The sequence below is a fragment of the Acomys minous genome, assembly GCF_964271855.1.
Source record: "Acomys minous genome assembly, chromosome: 15".
Classification (NCBI taxonomy): Eukaryota; Metazoa; Chordata; class Mammalia; order Rodentia; family Muridae; genus Acomys; species Acomys minous.
The window spans coordinates 97,029,950-97,051,139 of NC_140497.1; the positions used below are offsets into that span (position 1 = coordinate 97,029,950).

Genomic DNA, 21,190 nt, shown 5'->3' on the forward strand with positions numbered 1-21,190 from the left:
TTATGGCTTTCTCTGCTTCAGCTGTTTTCTCATCCTCTCTCCCAGACCTCTGCTCAAGATGGATCCCCTTAACCCCTCCCTTGCTAGAAATGGAAGTCTAGCCCTATCTCTCTACTGCTCAGTTATTGGCTGATCAGTTTTATGGACAAATCAGAGAATAAATGTTTACACAAATTTGAGTCAGGTGTTTCTTAAGATGAGCACTGTTAACACTGTGTCCAGATTGTAACCAGAAAGAAGGCAGAGAAGCCAGCATTTAAATAACTCAGGGTAATCTTCACACAGTGCACAACAACATTATGGAAGCAAAACTTAACAAATGTTTACTGAAAACTTGATAGGATACATTTCTAAAAGGTATTTGTGGAGAAAGAATATTCTGATTTTGGTTTGTTAACTAAACTTGTGTGGATTAATTAAAAACCACCCTTTCTTTTGGTGAGCACTGTTTCTAAACACAACCTAAAAAGGACAACAAGGTGTTCAACTTGTACACAAATGCAGAAAATATTTTTATTATGTTAAAATATTCCTTGATGGGGGCTGGAGAGATGGCTCGGTGGTTAAGAATGTCGCCTGCTCTTCCAGACGTCCTGAGTTCAATTCCCAGCAACCACATAGTGACTCAGAACCAATTATAATGTGATCTGATGCCTTCTTCTGCAGATAAAGCACTCATATACAATAAATTAATTAATTAATTAAATTCCTTGATGAGCAGCAATTATTATGTGGAGAGTTCAGAAAGTGACTATTTGCCTTGTCCTTGATTAGAGCCACCATTACACACATTCCTTCTAGTAGTTTTTGAAGCCTTAAGAGGCTGTTAGTTTGCAGTCTTCTGTGGGTAGTCTTTTATACAAAAAACTGTAACTAGGTATCAACCAGGTAACCAGATGTAAGAAGCAAGGTGGGGGCAGCATTACATCATTTTGGCCAGTTAAACAAAGCGTTTCCAAGTACATTGTATCTAGGTAGCTAAGGCAAAGTATCTCAAGCTGATTGGCTAGGATAGAGGCGTGGCCACTTCCCAGTTCCCCACCATTCTGGGAGAAAGAAAAATAGCAGGATGTGTGATCCAATAGAAGTACATTTATCTTTAGCTCAAACAAAATATGCATTTATCATCTATTGTTTTATTCTTTTAAGCTGCAAGTATTGAACTATCCTGGTCTCAGTATGTAGGGCCTGATAACTTGGAACTTAATTTCGCCTTATAATCAAAATGGACACTTGAAGGCAAACAGCTTCTGATGGGCTAAAAGTGACAGCGGGTGTTGCAAGAGGAGCTACAGTTACGTAGGAGCTAAATAAAGTAGGTCTCAACACAGGAGCTATAGAGTTAAAGCAGGTTACAGCACCTGGCAGGGAGTGCTTCTATAGAGGTAAAGCAGGTACAGCATCTGGCAGGGAGTGCTGTAGAGGTGAAGCATGTACAGCATCTGGCAGGCAGTGCTTCTGTAGAGGTGAAGCAGGTTACAGCATCTGGCAGGGAGTGCTTCTATAGAGGTGAAGCAGGTTACAGCATCTGGCAGGCAGTGCTTCTAAAGAGGTAAAGCAGGTTACAGCATCTGGCAGGGAGTGCTTCTATAGAGGTAAAGCAGGTTACAGCATCTGGCAGGCAGTGCTTCTATAGAGGTGAAGCAGGTTACAGCATCAGGCAGGCAGTGCTTCTATAGAGGTAAAGCAGGTTACAGCATCTGGCAGGGAGTGCTTCTATAGAGGTGAAGCAGGTTACAGCATCTGGCAGGGAGTGCTTCTGTAGAGGTGAAGCAGGTTACAGCATCTGGCAGGCAGTGCTTCTATAGAGGTAAAGCAGGTTACAGCATCTGGCAGGCAGTGCTTCTATAGAGGTGAAGCAGGTTACAGCATCTGGCAGGCAGTGCTTCTAAAGAGGTAAAGCAGGTTACAGCATCTGGCAGGCAGTGCTTCTATAGAGGTGAAGCAGGTTACAGCATCTGGCAGGCAGTGCTTCTATAGAGGTAAAGCAGGTTACAGCATCTGGCAGGAAGTGCTTCTGTAGAGGTAAAGCAGGTTACAGCATCTGGCAGGAAGTGCTTCTATAGAGGTGAAGCAGGTTACAGCATCTGGCAGGAAGTGCTTCTGTAGAGGTGAAGCAGGTTACAGCATCTGGCATGCAGTGCTTCTGTAGAGGTGAAGCAGGTTACAGCATCTGGCATGCAGTGCTTCTGTAGAGGTGAAGCAGGTTACAGCATCTGGCAGGCAGTGCTTCTGTAGAGGTGAAGCAGGTTACAGCATCTGGCATGCAGTGCTTCTGTAGAGGTGAAGCAGGTTACAGCATCTGGCAGGCAGTGCTTCTGTAGAGGTGAAGCAGGTTACAGCATCTGGCAGGCAGTGCTTCTAAAGAGGTAAAGCAGGTTACAGCATCTGGCAGGCAGTGCTTCTATAGAGGTAAAGCAGGTTACAGCATCTGGCAGGGAGTGCTTCTATAGAGGTAAAGCAGGTACAGCATCTGGCAGGCAGTGCTTCTATAGAGGTGAAGCTGGTTACAGCATCTGGCAGGGAGTGCTTCTATAGAGGTGAAGCAGGTACAGCATCTGGCAGGGAGTGCTTCTGTAGAGGTGAAGCAGGTTACAGCATCTGGCAGGGAGTGCTTCTATAGAGGTAAAGCAGGTTACAGCATCTGGCAGGGAGTGCTTCTATAGAGGTAAAGCAGGTACAGCATCTGGCAGGCAGTGCTTCTATAGAGGTGAAGCTGGTTACAGCATCTGGCAGGGAGTGCTTCTGTAGAGGTGAAGCAGGTTACAGCATCTGGCAGGGAGTGCTTCTATAGAGGTAAAGCAGGTTACAGCATCTGGCAGGGAGTGCTTCTATAGAGGTAAAGCAGGTACAGCATCTGGCAGGGAGTGCTTCTATAGAGGTGAAGCAGGTTACAACATCTGGCAGGGAGTGCTTCTATAGAGGTAAAGCAGGTACAGCATCTGGCAGGCAGTGCTTCTATAGAGGTAAAGCAGGTACAGCATCTGGCAGGGAGTGCTTCTATAGAGGTAAAGCAGGTTACAGCATCTGGCAGGGAGTGCTTCTATAGAGGTGAAGCAGGTTACAGCATCTGGCAGGGAGTGCTTCTATAGAGGTAAAGCAGGTTACAACATCTGGCAGGCAGTTCTTCTATAGAGGTAAAGCAGGTTATAGCATCTGGCAGGGAGTGCTTCTATAGAGGTGAAGCAGGTTACAGCATCTGGCAGGCAGTGCTTCTGTAGAGGTAAAGCAGGTACAGCATCTGGCAGGGAGTGCTTCTGTAGAGGTAAAGCAGGTTACAACATCTGGCAGGGAGTGCTTCTGTAGAGGTGAAGCAGGTTACAGCATCTGGCAGGGAGTGCTTCTGCAGGTTGTTAAGTGGCAGAGAGGAAGAGAGACGGGTTAGAAGAAAAGGCTGAGATGTGTGGGAAAGAACACAGGACCTTGTCCACAGCAAGAAACTGGCTAGGAGGAGTGTCTCCTGCGTGGAGGACAAAGACTGTGTCTGGAGAGACAGGGCTGGAAGGGCTATGGGACCTGGGTCTACAGCAGGAAGTGGAGACCTAGTGCGCAGAGCTGGTGGAAACAGGCTGCTCTGGGGCTGCGGTGAGATCAGTGACACTGTAGGGACGACAGACAGGACGGACTGTCAGAGTCAGCCACCTGAGTCCCAGCGTGCTGTGGACACCAGGTATCTGCGGTAACACCAAGGAGTGGAGACAGGGTAGATGGCTAGAAGGGTCCCTCACAGGAGGGCGCTGTCTCTCAGTTCCCAGTGAGGACCACTGTGGGTGAGGACCTCAGCCTTCACATCAGAGGCTGACATCAGTAATAGCGCTTTTTAAATATTAGGTTTTATGACCTTTTAATCTTGAAAAAATTTTAAAATTATTGTTAATGTGTCTGTGTTCTCTCTGTGTTGGTATATTCACATGAGTGCACGTGCCCATGGAAGCCAGAAAACCGGTTGGATCCTCTGGGGTTAGAATTACAGGTGATGGTTAGCTGCTCCTGTGCATGCTGCTGGGAACTGAGCCTCAGGTCCTCTGCAAGAGCAGGAAGTGTTCTCAACCGCTGAGCCATCTCTTCAGCTTTGACTTTATATCTTCAGATTTATACCCAACTCTAATGAAAATACTTTTTTTCTCTTTCTTTCTTTTCTGGACTTGCTTTGTAAACCAGGGTGGCCTGGAACTCACATAGATCCACCAGCCTCTGCTTTCCAACCCTGAGTGCTGGGATTAAACCCAAGCACCACCATGCCCGGCATGGAAACACTTTTTGTAATAGGAATTTACAATAGTGATGGAAAAGAGATTTAGTTAGTTTATAATTTCAGCTACTGACTTACTCAGAAACTTGTTAACGTACTGATTGTAACATAAACATTATAAATGTAATATAGAAAAACAAAACAAATATAAGATATAGTCTTCTTGAACTATTAAATAGAGCGGAAAAATATAGACTTGATAATTCCACCAGCAGAAATAACTGCTTATTAATAAAAAGTATTAAGAACATTCAGCTGGGCGTGGTGGTGCACACCTTTAGTTCTAGCACTCAGGAGGCAGAGGCAGGTAGATCGCTGTGAGTTCGAGGCCAGCCTGGTCTACAAAGGGAGTCCAGGACAGCCAAGGATACACAGGGAAACCCTGTCTGGAAAAACCATTTTTTAAAAATTAAAAAGATAGAAAGAAAAAAGAAAATTCATTCTGTAACTACTTGAAAAAAGTGGATCATGTTGTATATATGTTATGACCCAAATTATTTTTATATTATATAAATAGAAGTGATGCACTGTTGGTGCCTTCTTTTTCACTATTTGTTTTTCTTCTAAATTACCACTTAGGTGCTTTTTTTTTTTTTTTCCTGTATTTGAACCGAGCGCTTGGCACATGTTAGGAAAACACCCTCTGCTGAGCTGAATCCCAGCCTAGTTCTTAGGTACTTAGAGTGATGTAAGTCCAGAGAGTAATCACTGTATATCCCAGCTTTCCATTACTATAAAACGTTCCAGTCTGTTAGCTGCAGTGTATTTAGGGTTTGGAATGAGGAGCTGGTATTTGATTTTAAGGTGCATGTCATTTTTTAAAAAGGTGTATTTATTTATTATATATATAGTGTTGTGTCTGCATGTATGTCTGCACGACAGAAGAGGGCATCAGATCTCATTATAGATGGCTGTGAGCCACCATGTGGGTGCTGGGATTTGAACTCATGACCTTGGAAGAGCTTCCAATGCTCTGAGCAGTCTCTCCAGCCCAAATTTCATTACTTTTAAAGCTAACTTCTTATGTATTTGTTTGTTTCTTTCAGATGACAAAGAAATGTTCTCAGCTTTTAACTCTAGAGAAACAGCTGGAAGAAAAAATTATTGCATATTCTTCTATTGCTGCAAAAAATGCAGAACTTGAGCAGGAGCTCATGGTAAAAGTTTCCATTTTTATTATTTTTTAAATATTGTTATGTCTATTTGATCTCCTATGTAGTTTGACTTTGAAGTTTCTTTGTTGTTTTCTTTTTTTGGTTTTTTGAGACATGGTTTCTCTGTGTATCCTTGGCTGTCCTGGACTACTAACTTTGTAGACCAGGCTAGCCTCAAACTCACAGCTATCCACCTGTCTCTGCCTCCCCAGTGCTGGGATTAAAGGTGTGCTGCCACTGCCACCACCACCTGGCCTTCTTTGTTGTTTTCTAATTGATGTTACTGATTTAAAGATGATAGTGCAATGTTGAAGTTACCCACAACTGTTCTGTCAGGACCTATCTAACCTGCTGTTTCTTTTAGTGTTTGAAATTGTAACCTTATCATTCAGTATGTATACATTTACAATTATTAATTTTTTTTTATTTTCTTGGCTGAAGAGACAGCCATGGGTGCTGGGATGTTATATCTTTTTTTATGTATGTGGAACATATGTACAAATGTATGTATAAGTCTATGAGGGCATGTGTGCAGTCCAGAATTGAGTGTCTTTTTTTTTTTTTTTAGTTTGTTTGTTTTAAGACAGGATCTCGATATAGCCCTAACTAACCTTGACTCTCAGAGATCCTCCTGCCTCTGCTCCCTGAGAGCTGGGATTGGAGGCGTCTGCCACCGTGCCAGGCTAACACTGGGTATCTTCCTGTGCATGTGGAGGTCAGAGGACAGTTTTCAGGAGACGGTTTTCTCTTCTTACCATGTGGATCCCAAGGATTAAATTTGGGTCATTAGGTTTGGTGCCAAGTGTCTTTGCACATTGAAGCATTTTACTGGTCTGCCTTTGCTTTGTAATTCTGAAATATTGGCTTGAATATGTTGTAGAGAGTCTCTTCTCTGGTCATTTGTGTTTATGATTCTAATTGCAATATCTTCATGTTGGATTTTTCCTTTGATGAGTCTATAGTATCCTAGTATCCTTCCTTATCACTTCTGCTTAGTTTTGTTTTGAACTCTATTTTGTTGGGGGGGGTTTGTTTGTTTGGTTGGTTTTTCTTTTTTGTTTTGTTTTGTTTTTGAGACAGGGTTTTTCTGTGTAGCCTTGGCTGTTCAGAACTCGTTTTGTAGACCAGGCTGGCCTCGAACTCACAGCGATCCACCTGCCTCTGCCTTCCAAGTGCTGGGACTATAGGTGAGTGCCACTACACCTGGCTTTTTGTTTGTTTGTTTGTTTGTTTGTTTTATTTTGTCAGATTTTAAAATGGCTACAGCAACTTGATTCTTAGGTCTGTTTACTTGGATTATCTTTTTCTACCCTTTCACCCTGAGGTAATAGCGATCCCTGATAGTAAGGTGTTTTTCTTAGATGTAGTGGAAGGCTGGATCCTGCTTTCAAATCCATTTTGTTACTTTGTTTTTTATTTGGAGAATTGAGACCACTGATGTTGAAAATTATCAACAGAGTGTGTTGATTCCTGTTATTTTGTTGTGGTGTGTGTGTGTGTGTACATGTGCATGTGTGTTTCCTCTTGATTTGCTGCTGTAGGAGTATGTATCCCCCATGTTTTCTTGTGTGTGGCTGTCTTCTTATAGTAGTCAGGGTTCTTTAAAGTAACAGAACTTAAAGAACAAATCTCTATATAGAGAAAGGAGATTTATTAGAGTGATTAACAGCCAGGCGTGGTAGCACACGCCTTGAATCCCAGCACTCTGGAGGCAGAGGCTGGTGGATTGCTATGAGTTCGAGGCCAGGACAGCCAGGGCTACACAGAGAAACCCTGTCTTGAAAAACAACAACAACCCAAGCAACCAACCAACCAACCAAACAAACAGAATGACTTACAGGCTGTGTTCCAGCTAATCCATCATTGGCTTCCTATGAATGGAAGGTCCAAGAATCCAGTTTATTGGTGGATTCATGTATTTTTATCTCAGACTGGCTTTTAGTTAAATTCTTTCCAATATTTTTATTTCTAGGAGAAGAACGAAAAAATAAGAAGCCTAGAATCCAATATCAATACAGAACATGAGAAAATTTGTTTTGCTTTTGAAAAAGCAAAGAAAATTCACCTTGAACAGCATAAAGAAATGGAAAAACAGATTGAACAAGTAATGTATCTTTTAGTACATTCTAACCCAAAATTCTTTAAATTCCAATGAAGAAACAAAGGCTTAGAGAAATTAATGACAAGACCTATAACAAGAATCTCACAGCCGGACACAGTGGCGCACGCCTGTAACCCAAGCACTCGGGAGGCACAGGCAGGAGGATCGCTGTGAGTTTGAGGCCAGCCTGGTCTACAAAGTGATTCTAAGATAGCCCAGGCTACACAGAGAAACCCTGTCTGGGAAAAAACAAACAAAATCTCTTTTTGAATAATTTCCCAATTTGTGCTTTCTTTCTTCTTTCCTTTCTTTCTTTGTTTCTTTCTTTCTATCTTTTAAAAATAATTTATTTATTTTTACTTTACATGCACTGGCGATTCACCTGCATGTATGTCTGTGTGAGGGTGTCTGGTCCCCTGAAACTGCACTTGTGAGCTGCCATATGGGTATTAGGAATTACCAATACCCTATGGGTCCTATGGAAGAGCAGTCAGTGCTCTTAACCATTGGGCCATCTCTCCAGCGCCCCCTTTTTTTTTTGCTGCTGTTGTTGGTTATGGTGCTGTCTCTCTATGTGTGTGTATGTCTCACTGTGAATCTCTGGGTGTCCTGAACTCAACTCGCTCTAGACCAGGCTAATCTTGAACTCACAGAGATCTGTCTGCCTCTGCCTCTCAAGTCCTGAGATTAAAGAGTGTGCCACTGCACTTGGCTCTGATGTTTTTTTCTTTATTTTATTTTATTTTATTTTATTTTATTTTATTTTATTTTACTTTGTGGTTCTGTGGATGAACCCAGGACATTTTGCATTCTGACCAGGTACTCGACCAGTGAGATAGCTCAGCCAATGTATGTGCCTGCTTCCAAGCCTGATGACTGCAGCTTAAATTCCGTGACCCACATAGTGGAAAGATGTTTTTAAAGCAGTGACATTTTGCATTCTCACTAATAACAAATGACGATTACCCTGGCTTTGCATTCTTTAAAATGTATTTATTTATTATTATGTATACAGTGTTCTGCCTGCATTTACATCCGCAGGCCAGAAGAGGGCATCAGATCATATTATAGATGGTTGTGAGCCACCATGTGGTTGCTGGGAATTGAACTCAGGACCTCTGGAAGAACAGACAGTGCTCTTAACATCTGAGCCATCTCGCCAGCCCACTTGTGGTTTTTTAAAATTAATTAATTTATTTATTTTGTATACAACATTCTGTCTGCATGTGCACCTTCAGGCCAGAAGAGGGCATCAGATCATAGATGGCTGTGAGCCACAATGCAGTTTCTGGGAACTCAGGACCTCTGGAGGAGCAGTCAGTGTCCTTAACCTCTGAGCCATCTCTCCAGCCCTGGTTTTGCATTCTTGTCAGTATTTGCTACTATCGATCTTCCGTCTCATTCCCTGCCCTCACATGCCCAGCCTTGAACTTTCTTATGAGGATTCTTTTCCTCTTTAGGATATTATTTATTTTGATGTGATTACTATTTAGGATATAGCCCATTTTGGGGCTGGGGAGTGGGTTAGGATTGAAGCACATGCTGCAGCAGAACGAGGAACTGAATGTGGGTCTCCACTGCCCACGGGAAAGCCAGGCATCTTCTACCCTAGTGCCAGGAGGTAGGTCCCCGTAACTTATTGGCCTCGCCGCCAGTCACTAGATTGGGCTCAGAAAGAAAACTGGAAGAAAACAGAAGGAAGAAAAATGATACAGATCTCTGGCCTCCATGTGTGTACACCTTGTCTCAGCACGTGTGCGTGTTGGGTTCTGGTAAAGATAAGCACGATTAACGCACGCAATTTTGTTGTTATTGTTGTTCTTTTTTGTTTGTTTGTTTTCTGAGACAGGATCTCTCTGTAGCCTTGGTTGTCCTGGACTCTCTTTGTAGACCAGGCTGGCCTCAAACTCACAGTGATCCACCTGCCTCTGCCTCCCGAGTGCTGGGATTGAAGACATGCACCACCACGCCCGACCCACACTTAAGTTTTTAAAAGACTTATTTACTTTATCTTACATTATCAGTGTTCTGCCTGCATGTACATGCATGGAGCCCACAGTTCAGAAAAGGGCTCAGATCCCTTGAAGCTGGAATTACAGGTGATTGTGAGCCATAACCCTGGGTCCTCTGCGAGAGCAGCAAGTGCTCCTAACCTCTGGGCCATCTCTGCAGTTGGAATGCTGAGACAAGATTGCTATCAGTCTAAGCATAGTCTAGGCTAGAGTGGGACGCAGTCTGAAAACCCACAAAACCCTAAAGCATAAGAGAGAGAAGGATTTTGATGTGCTTGTAAGAATGCCTACTGGGAAGAAAAGGAGCCTATCCTACAGACAGGAAGTGTGTTTCTGGGAGATTTGTTCCGGGGAAACTCTTATATGTGTGCATAAACAGGCTTGTATAAAGAATGTTACTGCAATGTTTGTTCCAGTAATCTAAGGAGGATATCAAAGCAAGCCCACTTCCTTATGTAGAATATAGTACTTCCTGAAGTATTTGTCAACACGGATCAACTTCTGAAACTATATGGAGTAAAAGAGAAAGCAAGTTGCTAAAACTTGAAGATATTGGTATGATCTATGTAAAATTTCAAGACAGAACTGATTTTCATATCATTTAAGATGCCACATGTGTAATAAAAGCACAGAAACAGTCATGATAAAGACCAATGAAAGAATGGGAAAAGAGATAGGCATAAGATTTGATTTTTTTTTTAAATAAGAGAACTGAACGAAATTTCTAAAATGAAAAATGTATATACTTTCAAATATTTATGTTTAAAGTATTCTTAGTGTTTTAAAAATGTAATTTGAATATCTTGTTTTTATATTTAGCTTGAAACTCAACTAGAGAAAAAAGACCAACAATTTAAAGAACAAGAAAAGACTATGTCCATTTTGCAGCAAGATATTCTGTGTAAACAGCATCATCTTGAGTCGCTAGATAGACTCCTGACGGAAAGTAAAGTGGTAAAGCCATCTTCTCAAAAGCTAGCATCTTCAGTGTATGTTCCTGTGACCTGAATTTAATATATTCTCAGTATTTATTTGCAACCTTATAATTTACAAAAATTAATTTACAGGAAATGGAAAAAGAAAACATGAAGAAAGATGAAGCTTTGAAAGCATTGCAGATTCATGTATCTGAAGAAACAATCAAGGCTAGTATAGTATGCTTTCTGTGTGTTTGCATGTGTGTGCATACACTTGCCATAGCATGAGTGTGACGTCGGGGGTCAATTCTCTCCTATCCCGTGGTCTCAAGGATAGAACTTAGGTATCATGTTTGGAGACAAGAGTCTTTACCTGCTGAGCCATCTTATCAGCCCTCTATTTTACTTTTATGGTCATTTTTATGCCTTTCCTCCTGATAAGTTATTAAGATTGTAACATATAAAAGTCAATTAAGCCAGGCGGTGGTGGCACACGCCTTTAATGTAAAAAATTATGGAGAGGTGTGTGTGTGTGTGTGTGTGTGTGTGTGTGTGCGCACGCGCCCGCGCTCCCACTCACTCATGTAGTACATGTGCATTTGTATGTACGGAGGTTAGAAGTTGAAATCAGGCCTCTTCCTCAATCTTATTTTTTGAGATACGATATCTTCCCAGCTCACCTGCTTAGCCTGGCCTGTGAGCCTCAGTGAGCTGCCTGTCTCCACCTCCCTAGTGGTAGAGTTATATACACACCCGTGCTGCCACGCCTGGCTTGTGATATGAGTGCTGGGCATCTGAACTGTGATCCCAGTGCTTGCTATGCAGAGCTACCTCCCCAGCCCAACCATTATACCTTTATTTAGTGTTGTGACTGGGGTCATTCAGAAATTCACCATGACCATAGATACATTTTAATAAGAAGAGACTTTCTACTTTACATATTGGCATCCATTGTTGGAACATCAGTGTACCTGAGAGCACTTCCAAGATGTGGCATATCCAAAACCACAGATTACGTATTTTCTCTATGTGTGGGCAGGGTCTAAATTTTAGCGTGTATGTCTTACAGTTGTCCTAGTCATCTTTTTGAGCAGAGAAAGCAAGTTTGATTACAAAAGCAGAAATAGCAGTTAGTTTTATGAGAAAAAAGGGAAGTGTGTCACAGTGTGCCCTATAGTTACCTTTTTGTTCACACTTCGTTGCTTGTAAATGTTCATTGCAATGAGTCACTGATCTGGTCCGAGGCCTCTGGTCTCTGCTGCTCTATCAATACTGGAGCCTCACTGGACTCCTCTAGGATATACTGTTGTTATCTGTGTCGTGGAGATCTTGTAGTTTTGGATCTGTAGGAACAGCCCAATCATGCACTATAGAAGTTCATCAGTGAGGTAGATGTTGGGGTGGGCCAATGCAAAGCCCTGGATCTGGGCCTTAGAGGTATCTGAGCTGGTCAGTCCACCAATTCTTTTGCACCCATACCACTGGGGTAAGCTCTCTTGTGCTTACCCTGGTTGGCCAGTCTAGTACCTCAGCCAGCAAGGGGCAGAACAAGCTCATGTCCTCAGGACTAGCTCATCCAATCCCTTGCCCTCAGGCCCAGCTCTGCTGTGCTTCCCAGGTGAGCGGCAGGGCCCACTCTCACAGGTGCTGAGCCGGCTCACTTGCAATCCGTACAACCAGGGCCCATTATTCCAAGTGTTGCAGCAGGTGAGGGACACCTGGCAGTTGTCCCACCTACCATTGGTAGGGACACGGGGTGAGGAAGGGATGGCTCCTTCATCCCTGCCATTGCACAACAGGCAAGAGCCAGCCCTCTCACAATCATGCCTTGGGTGTCTGCACCCCCACCTCCAGGACAGCTCTGCTGTGCTGCCCAGGCAAGGTGCAGGGAGGGCCCCCTTGCAGCAGGTGAAGGACAGGGGTGTGTGCTGTTGTGCTGCTGAGCCACATGCCGGCCCTCAGGTAGCACTAGGTCAAGAGGAACATTTATTGGACTGTCTTTGGAATGATTGATCCATGTGAGTGTCTGACTCCTCAGGAACAATGGTTTTACCGTCTTGTAATGAGCTCTATCTGAGTAATTTATTGTATTATTATCAGGTACTAATGCTCGTTGTCTTGTTTGAAAGAGAACGTACAAGGGTTTTATTTTTTTCTTCCTTCTTCTTTTGATTTATTGAGATGGGTTTTCTCTATGTAGCCCTGGCTGTCCTGGAACTCTCTCTCTGTAGATCAGGCTGGCCTCAAACTCAGAGATCTGCCTGCTTCTGCCTCCTCAGTGTTGGGATTAAAGGTGAATGTCATCAAGTTTGGGTGGGGTTTTACTTTTCATAAAGCAGTTGTTAATTTAAAAGCTTCTTAAAAATAGGGGCTAGAGAGGTGGTTCTCGCTTGCAGATGAACTGCTCTTACAAAGGACTCAAGTTTGGTTCCCAGCACCCACATTAGGTAGCTCTGCAGCTGTTACTGTTACCCATAACGATACAAGAGGCGTGAACTAGGGTGAAAACCTGCTGGCGCAGTGAGGTAAATTATTATCTGAACTACATACAAAATATCTATTTACAACCTTGATTCTACAACTAAACTACCAGCTCTTTAGAGAGCTCCTTCTCTCTGTGTCACCCTGCCTCACTAGTCTACCTTTCTCCTGAGCTCCTCCAATCCTGTGAGAGCTCTATAGCTCTCTTTCCTAGGACTCTGTTTTACTGTGTCCTGCTAGCTGCTTCCCTGTTGCTCCTGCAAGCACAGAGAGAGGATGTCTATGTCTTACCTGGAGCTCCTTCCATCAAGGCTCTTCCAAGCCAAAACAGAGAGAGCTCTATCAAAGGTCCAGTTGCTTATAAAAGAAATCTCTAGCTCCTCCCTTCCACCCTAGACAGGCTGAAGTGCCCCCTTACTCCCCAGGCAGGGTCTCTCTGTGTAGCCCTGGCTGTCCTGGAACTTGCTCTGTAGACCAGGCTGGCCTCGTACTCAGAGATGCACCTGCTTCTGCCTCCTGAGTACTGGGATTAATGGTGTGTGCCAGGACTGCCCAGCAGTAAACTTTTCATCTTTCCAATAAACCAGCATTTCCAAATGTTCTTATCTTAGCAACATTTATAAGGTATTTGTACTCGCTTAAGAAATAAGCAGTATGCTTACCCTAGGAGGGTGTTTTTGGTGTCTACTTTCCTTCTTTCAGGTAACCTTGTCCTACACATTTGTTGCTCTGGATCCTTCCAGCACTCACGGCATTCTCTCATGGTGCCTTGCCCGAGCACACCCCTCTTTTTAGAATGTGCTTCTGTACTTCGTTAACTCCTGTTTCCTTCAGGACTCTATTCCTTGGTTTCTCTTTGGTTCTCTAGTTTACCATGAAGAATGAGTTTTTTTTCAGGGAATCTTTCTGTCATAACGTTTTATATCCTAAAAAGGACTATTTTAGAAGTTTAAATTTTTAAAATAGTTTTTATTTATTACTTTGTGTGTGTGTTGGGATTGCTTGCATACAACAGTGCACATATGTGTGTGTTGCAGTGCAGAGTTGGTGGAGGACAGACTAACCTTCCTGAGTTGATTGTTTTGTTCCACCATAGTTTCTGGGAGTCAAACCCAGGTTACCAGGCTTGCACAGCAAGTGCTTTTGTCGGCTTACCCATCTTACCTGCCCTATTCTAGTGTTTGAAACAGTAAAGTAACATTGGGAAATAATTCTTTTCTTTTCTTTCTTTCTTTCCTTTTTTTTTTTTTTTGAGACAGGGTCTCTGTGTAGGCCTAGATTTCCTGGTACTCACTATGTAGACCTGGCTGGCCTGGAACTCATAGACATTTTCCTTCCTCTGCCTTTTGAATGCTGGCATAAAGGCATGTGCCTCCATGTCCAGCCTTGATTTTTCTTGGTTTTCTCCCTTTAGGTCAGACAATTGGATTCAGCATTAGAAATCTGTAAGGAAGAACTTGCTTTGCATTTGAATCAGTTGGAAGGAAATAAGGAAAAATTTGAAAAACAGCTGAAGAAGAAATCTGAAGAGGTAAATTATTCTTTTATTTAGCAAAATTTATAATTAAAAAAAAAAGTGTATGAATGCTTTGTCTGCATATACACCTGCAGGTCAGAAGAGGGCACCAGATCTCATTATAGATGGTTGTGAGCCACCATGTTGTTGCTAGGAATTGAACTCAGGACCTTTGGAAGACTAGACAGTGCTCTTAACCTCTGAGCCGTCTCTCCAGCCCCAAATTTACAAGGTTTTATTCTCTTTTTTAAATTAATTAATTAATTAATTTTTGGTTTTTCAAGACAGGTTTCTCTATGTAGCCTTGGCTGTCCTGGACTTGCTCTGTAGATGAGGCTGGCCTCAAACGCACAAAGATCTGTCTGCCTCTGCCTCCTGAATGCTGAGAAATAAATGCATGCACCACTATGTCCGGCTCAAGTTTTTATTCTTACTGTTTTGTTTTATTTTGAAACAGTATTTTCAAGTTGTTTTGCTTTGTGTTTTTATCTCTTTTTTTTTTTTCCAGTGCTGAGGACCAAACCCAGGGCCTTGCACTTGCTAGGCAAGTGCTCTACCACTGAGCTAAATCCCTAACCCCTGCTTTGTGTTGTTAAAGACAAGATTGGTCTAGCATATCCAAGGCCCAGCACTTGGGAGACAGAGGAAGGCGAGTCTCTATTAGGTCAAGGCAGCCTGGTCTACGGAGTGAGTTCCAGAATAGCCAGAGCTACACGGAGAGAATCTGTCTCGTAAAGCACAAAAAAAAAAAAAAAAAAAAAAAAAGAAGTCTTATTATTATTATCTCCGCAAACTCAGCCCCATTCCACCCCACTCGTTTTATTTTTTGAGACAGGAAGGCCTTGCTGTATGGCTCTAGCCAGCCTCTAATTTGTAATTCTCCTGCCTCAGCCTACCAAGTGCTGGGGTTTTAGGTGCCCACCACCATATCTACGTTAAAGATATCTTTTAAAGAAAGTTTGGAGACCAGCATACTGAAACCTTAAATATATGGTGTGAATTAGTGAAAAAAAATTTTTTTTTTTTCCGAGACAAGATTTCTCTGTGTAGCCCTGGCTGTCCTGGGCTCACTTTGTAGACCAGGCTGGCCTCAAACTCACAGTGATCCACCTGCCTCTGCCTCCCAAGTGCTGGGATTAAAGGCATGCACCACCACGTCCGGCTGAATTAGTGAAGTTTTGTAGTTGATATCATTATTCCTTTATTATGTTAGCATATGAATATTCTGTATTGATTTGTTGTAATATTATGTCAACTACTGTGAGATTAATTTGTAGTTTGATAAATATCAACTAATTTTATTATGTAGTGATTTTGGTTTTATATCTGTAAAGGGGAAAGGTCATTAAATGAAGTGTAGGTCAACCCAAGGCTATCCTTATCCTTCTCTTTCTGGGATGAGTTAAATTTGCTATTCCTCTTCCTATAACAGTAAAACATTACATGTAAAATCCTACCTAGAGGAAGCTGCTTATGACTTTAGGGCACAACGTCATGTAAGAGAAGTTGACTAGCCCATAACAATTCCTTTCTTTCAGGAAGGAAGCATGTTTCAGCATCCTAGCCAGCCAAACAATGTGTTGCATAGGAACATTTCAAAATCATGCCAAACAAGCGCCAACCCTATGCGCATGTCTGTTTCCTTCATCTCCTCAGTGAGAATAAGGAGCCAACTGTGCTACATGAACAGCGGGAAACTAAAATGCCTTTACATTGTTGTTTTTATTTTAAATACTTCGTTGTAACAAGGAATATATATTTCTGCTAGGTGTATTGTTTGCAGAAAGAGCTAAAGATAAAGAATCATAGTCTGCAAGAGACCAGTGAGCAAAACGCGGTTCTCCAGCACACTCTGCAACAGCAGCAGCAGATGCTGCAGCAGGAGGCAGCTAGAAACGGAGAGCTCGAAGACAGTCAAGCTCACCTGGAAAAACAGGTGTGTTGTTGACCGAAACAGTTGGATTTGTATGAAACAGAGCTTAATTGTTACTTGCAGATTTTTGATTAGTAAAAATAGTTTTCTGGGCTGTAGAAATGGCTCAGTGGTTAAGAGCAGTGACTGCTCTTCCAGAGGTCCTGAGTTCAATTCCCAGCAACCATATGGTGGCTCACAACCATCTACAATGCGATCTGATGCCCTCTTCTGGCATGCAGGTGTACATGCAGATAGAGCACACATATACATAAAAATACATATTAAAAAAATAATTTTCGCCGGGCGTGGTGGCGCACGCCTTTAATCCCAGCACTCGGGAGGCAGAGGCAGGCGGATCGCTGTGAGTTCGAGGCCAGCCTGGTCTACAAAGCGAGTCCAGGACAGCCAAGGCTACACAGAGAAACCCTGTCTCAAAAAACCAAAAAAAAAAAAAAAAAAAAAAAAAAATAATTTTCTTATGTAATCAGGCCTAGATCTTTTGCTGCTATGGCCATATTTTTCATGCTACAAAATTTTATTATAATTTTGACTTCTTGGATGATTTTTTTTATTGAATCTAAATTTAATACCTATCCAAATTATTATGTCTTCTGATGTCTCCTTTTGGAATAACGCATGTGGCATGGTATTCTTTAAAGAATTAGCAAAACAAAACAATAAAAGAAGAATCCCTGGTTGGGTGTGGTGGCACACGCCTTTAATCCCAGCACTTGGGAGGCAGAGGCAGGTGGATCGCTGTGAGTTCGAGGCTAGCCTGGTCTACAAAGTGAGTCCAGGACAGCCAGGGCTACACAGAGAAACCCTGTCTTGAAAAACAAAAAAACAAAAAAGAAGAAGAATTTCTTCTCCCCAAAAACATAACTGATTTTGAGCTGTGCAGGTAGGTTATGGTCTTGGAGTTGTGGCTAGTGAGTGGTACAGTGCCTTTCTATCACACACAAGGCTCTATATGGAATTTCTAATGCAACAACAAAGATTTGTTGGAATAAAATAAAGATTTTATTATTTCACTGAAAGAATCATAGACAGTTTGATTATAGAGAGTAATCTTTCTTTTTTAATTTATTATCAGCTTTGTACAATCTCTTTCATAATATTCCACTTTACTTCTTTCAAAAGAAATACAGGGCTGGAGAGGTGGCTCAGCAGTTAAGAGCACTGACTGCTCTTCCAGAGGTCATGAGTTCAGTTCCCAGCACCCACATGGTGGCTCAAAAGAAATACAATTTATTTAAAAAATTGTAAATTTTCTGATTTCATCTTAGTACATCGTAACTTCTTATCACATGTTTGCGCCCATATATATAAACGTATATGTAGTGTGAATTCATCTTTGGCTACTCTCCTTTTTTGACATGAGAAGAAAACTTTTCAAATTGGAATAATAAAAAGGAGAAAAAGGGTAGAGAGATGACTCAGTGGTTAAGAGCACTAACTGCTCTTTCAGAGGACTCAGATTCAACTCCCAGCACCCACATGGCAGCTCACCACTGTCTGTAACTCCAGCTCCAGGGGCTCTGACATTTCCACACAGACACACATGCAAGCAAAATACTGGTGCACATAAAAAATAAATTATTAAAAAAAATAAAAAGGGAAAATTGCATCGTTTTGCTTATTCTTCCTTTTCTTCCCCATTTGCTTTCCTTCACTTCTCTCTCTTGCTGGCTTAGGAACAAATTCAAAGCCTCTCACGGGCAGCAGGCGTGCACCTGTCTCACCTGTGCTGGGCTTAAGGCGTTCAGGACCTCTATCTCTCATTTTATTGTTAATATGTGCCACTCTGTAAGGATATATATGAACAACTTATCTTTATTATGAAAAAGTTAGTTTTGTGTTTATAATTTCAAAGCATCCTGGTTTATATTTTGATTTTATTATTATTATTAAACTTAATTTTTGAGATGGGGTCTTTTTACATTGCCTAGACCGGCCTTGAACTCCTGGACTCAGGCAGTCTTCCTGCCTCAGCCTTTCCAGTATTTGAGGCTGTAGTTACATTCCACCACACCAAGCCTACCTTGATTTTTAGAATACATCTGAAACTAAATGATAGGCTAGGGCTGGAGAGATGGCTCAGTGGTTAAGAGCACTGACTGCTCTTCCAGAGGTCCTGAGTTCAATTCCCAGCAACCATATGGTGGCTCACAACCATCTATAATACGATCTGATACTCTCTTCTGCAGATAAAATACTCATATGCAATAAATAAAATAAATCTTAAAAAAAAAAAAGATAGGCTAGACTCCATCTGTTTTGTTTTTCAAGACAGGGTTTCTCTGTGTAGCCCTAGCTGTCCTGGACTAGCTTTGTAGACCAGGCTGGCCTCGAACTCACAGAGATTCACTTGCCTCTGCCTCCCCGAGTGCGGGGACTACAGGTGTACACCACCATGCCTGGCTTTCAATATGTATTTATGAAAATTCTTTTCTTCTGGATAATGTTGGCTTGTAATTGAATTTAAGCACTTACTGAAAACTGCTTTACCAGGTATCAAAGCAGGAACAAGAGCTTCAGAAACAAAGGGAAAGTTCAGCAGAAAAGTTGAGAAAAATGGAAGAGAAATATGAAACAGCTATACATGATGCAGATTCAAAAAAGCAAAAAATTATTGAGCTAACTGGTACTATCAGGTAAAATTTGAACATAGCAGTTTTATTGGCCTTCTCAGTTTTGTATCAGTAATATTTGAGATTCAGAGTTTGATATTATCCAGTGAAATATTTGTCTGAGGAACTAATTCCTTTTATAGCCTATGTTCCTGTAGCATTTTGTTGTATCTCCCTTATATGCATTTTATCCTTTTTAAAATTATTATACTATAATTCTTTTTTTCTTACCCTGAATAAGGACGCTGTATAGCTTATCTTAGGTTCTTCACAACACTTGGTACAACTAGCACAGATCCTTATACTGTTACAGGACTCAGAAACTGCTGTATTAAATTACAAATAACACTGAAAGTTGTAGGCAAAGCTCTCCTTACACTGGGGAGCTCCCAGGGAATCTGATTGGTTAGGTTCTTGTTTTGTTTTTTCAAGACAGTTTTTTTCAGTGTAGCCCTGGCTGTCCTGGCTCTCACTCTGTAGACCAGGCTGGCCTTGCACTCATAGATCTGCCTGCCTCCGCCTCCTGTGTGCTGAATTTAAAGGTGTGTGCCATCACCACCCAGCCAGAGGACCTAATTGTACATGGGATAAATAAAATATTCTGATCCTTGAGTGAACATTCAAATTTGTCTTGGTGGATTGACATAATTTTACTCCCTTTATCCTAGTAGCAGTCAAATGTGAACTTACATGCAGAAACAAAAACCGTATGTCCCTAGATTTCTTTTCTCGTTGGCAGGGATTAAGTGTTAAGACGGGGCCCCTGGGCTGAGTAGTACTGGCTTGACCAGAAGTTCTCCTGTCAGTGGTTCCAGTGATGTGCTCTTCCTTCAGATTTTGTCTTTCCTAATCACAGACATCTGGCCACTAACACACCCTTTCCACCAATGACTGTTGTGCGGCCGTGAAGACTGGCCACATCCTAACTTTATCCTTCGTTATGCCAGACACAAGAAGCGCTAGAGTTCCAACCCAAGGCCTGTTGCCATTTTCTCCCATCACATGCCAACTTCTGAAAACGTCCAGCATGCCTTGGGGAGTTCCGAGACGTCCTCTATAGTCTCTGCCTTTTATTTTCTCTTACTATAGTAAACCTCTGACATTCTCCTAATGACATAACTTGGTCTCTTGCAGACTTCTAAACTAAAGGCTTCTCCCCATGTTGTTGTAGCAGAGAGTTCGAGGCATACATACCCTGACCAATGTCATTCCTTAATGCCGACATTGACAGCACACCTGATTTATTGTTCTCCCACGGCAGCTCTGCTTTGTCAGTGTTAGTCTAACTGGTGCATGTGATGACATGAGTTGTGTTTTCTAAAAAACGTTCTTCTCTGATTACTATATTTCTGTCATACTTCAGACATCCCCATAGTTTACTCTCGATCTTACCGCTTCTGTTATTTACTCTTGTGTTACTCTGATGCCCTTTTTGGTTGCTTTGTTTTGCTTCTGAGGCAGGGCCTCAGTATGTAGTTTGGTCTTGCTTCAAATTATAAACTTGTTCCTCAGCTCCCCCAGAACTGAGATTATAGCTATGTGATATCATATTTTTACTCTTCTTTCTTTACTAACCTAAAAATAAAATTAGTGATTAAAATCACTTTATTAGCTTTCTCTTTGGCTCATGCTGATCAATTTAGGAATTTCTAGCCACTTTTTCTGTTCTTTTGAGACAGGATTTCTCTGAATAACAGCCTTGGCTGGTCTGGAACCTGCTTTGTAGACCAGGCTAGCCTCAGACTCACAGAGATTCCCCCTGCTTCTGCCTCTCAAGTGCTGGGTTCAAAGATGCGCATCACTTCGCCTGGCTCTAGTCACTTTTAAAACTGAAAAAAGGCATCCTGCCGGGCGTGGTGGCGCACGCCTTTAATCCCAGCACTTGGGAGGCAGAGGCAGGTGGATCGCTGTGAGTTCAAGGCCAGCCTGGTCTACAAAGTGAGTCCAGGACAGCCAAGGCTACACAGAGAGACCCTGTTTCGAAAAAAAAAAAAAAAAAAAAAAAAAAAAAAAAAAAAAAAAGAAAAAAGGCATCCTAATAAGTCTTACATAAAAATTACCAACTCCTTGGCTGGGCGTGGTGGCGCACGCCTTTAATCCCAGCACTCGGGAGGCAGAGGCAGGCGGATTGCTGTGAGTTCGAGGCCAACCTGGTCTACAAAGTGAGTCCAGGACAGTCAAGGCTACACAGAGAAACCCTGTCTCGAAAAAC

General features: G+C 42.1%; 1 protein-coding gene across 20 annotated transcripts in view; it reads left to right on the forward strand.

The window, feature by feature from the left end:
* The window catches only part of CCDC18 (coiled-coil domain containing 18), a gene marked incomplete at its 5' end in the record, with an annotated part of 112,471 nt that overhangs the window by 55,253 nt on the left and 36,028 nt on the right, over nt 1–21,190 (forward strand). For all 20 annotated transcript variants that reach the window (XR_014774867.1, XM_084758740.1, XM_084758746.1 and 17 more), the window contains 7 exons: nt 5,299–5,409; nt 7,379–7,510; nt 10,339–10,473; nt 10,587–10,664; nt 14,332–14,448; nt 16,202–16,369; nt 18,860–19,002. Coding sequence is in view for 19 of the 20 variants with exons in the window: in XM_084758740.1 (XP_084614866.1) it covers nt 5,299–5,409; nt 7,379–7,510; nt 10,339–10,473; nt 10,587–10,664; nt 14,332–14,448; nt 16,202–16,369; nt 18,860–19,002 (884 nt within the window). The remainder of the gene's footprint in view (nt 1–5,298; nt 5,410–7,378; nt 7,511–10,338; nt 10,474–10,586; nt 10,665–14,331; nt 14,449–16,201; nt 16,370–18,859; nt 19,003–21,190) is intronic.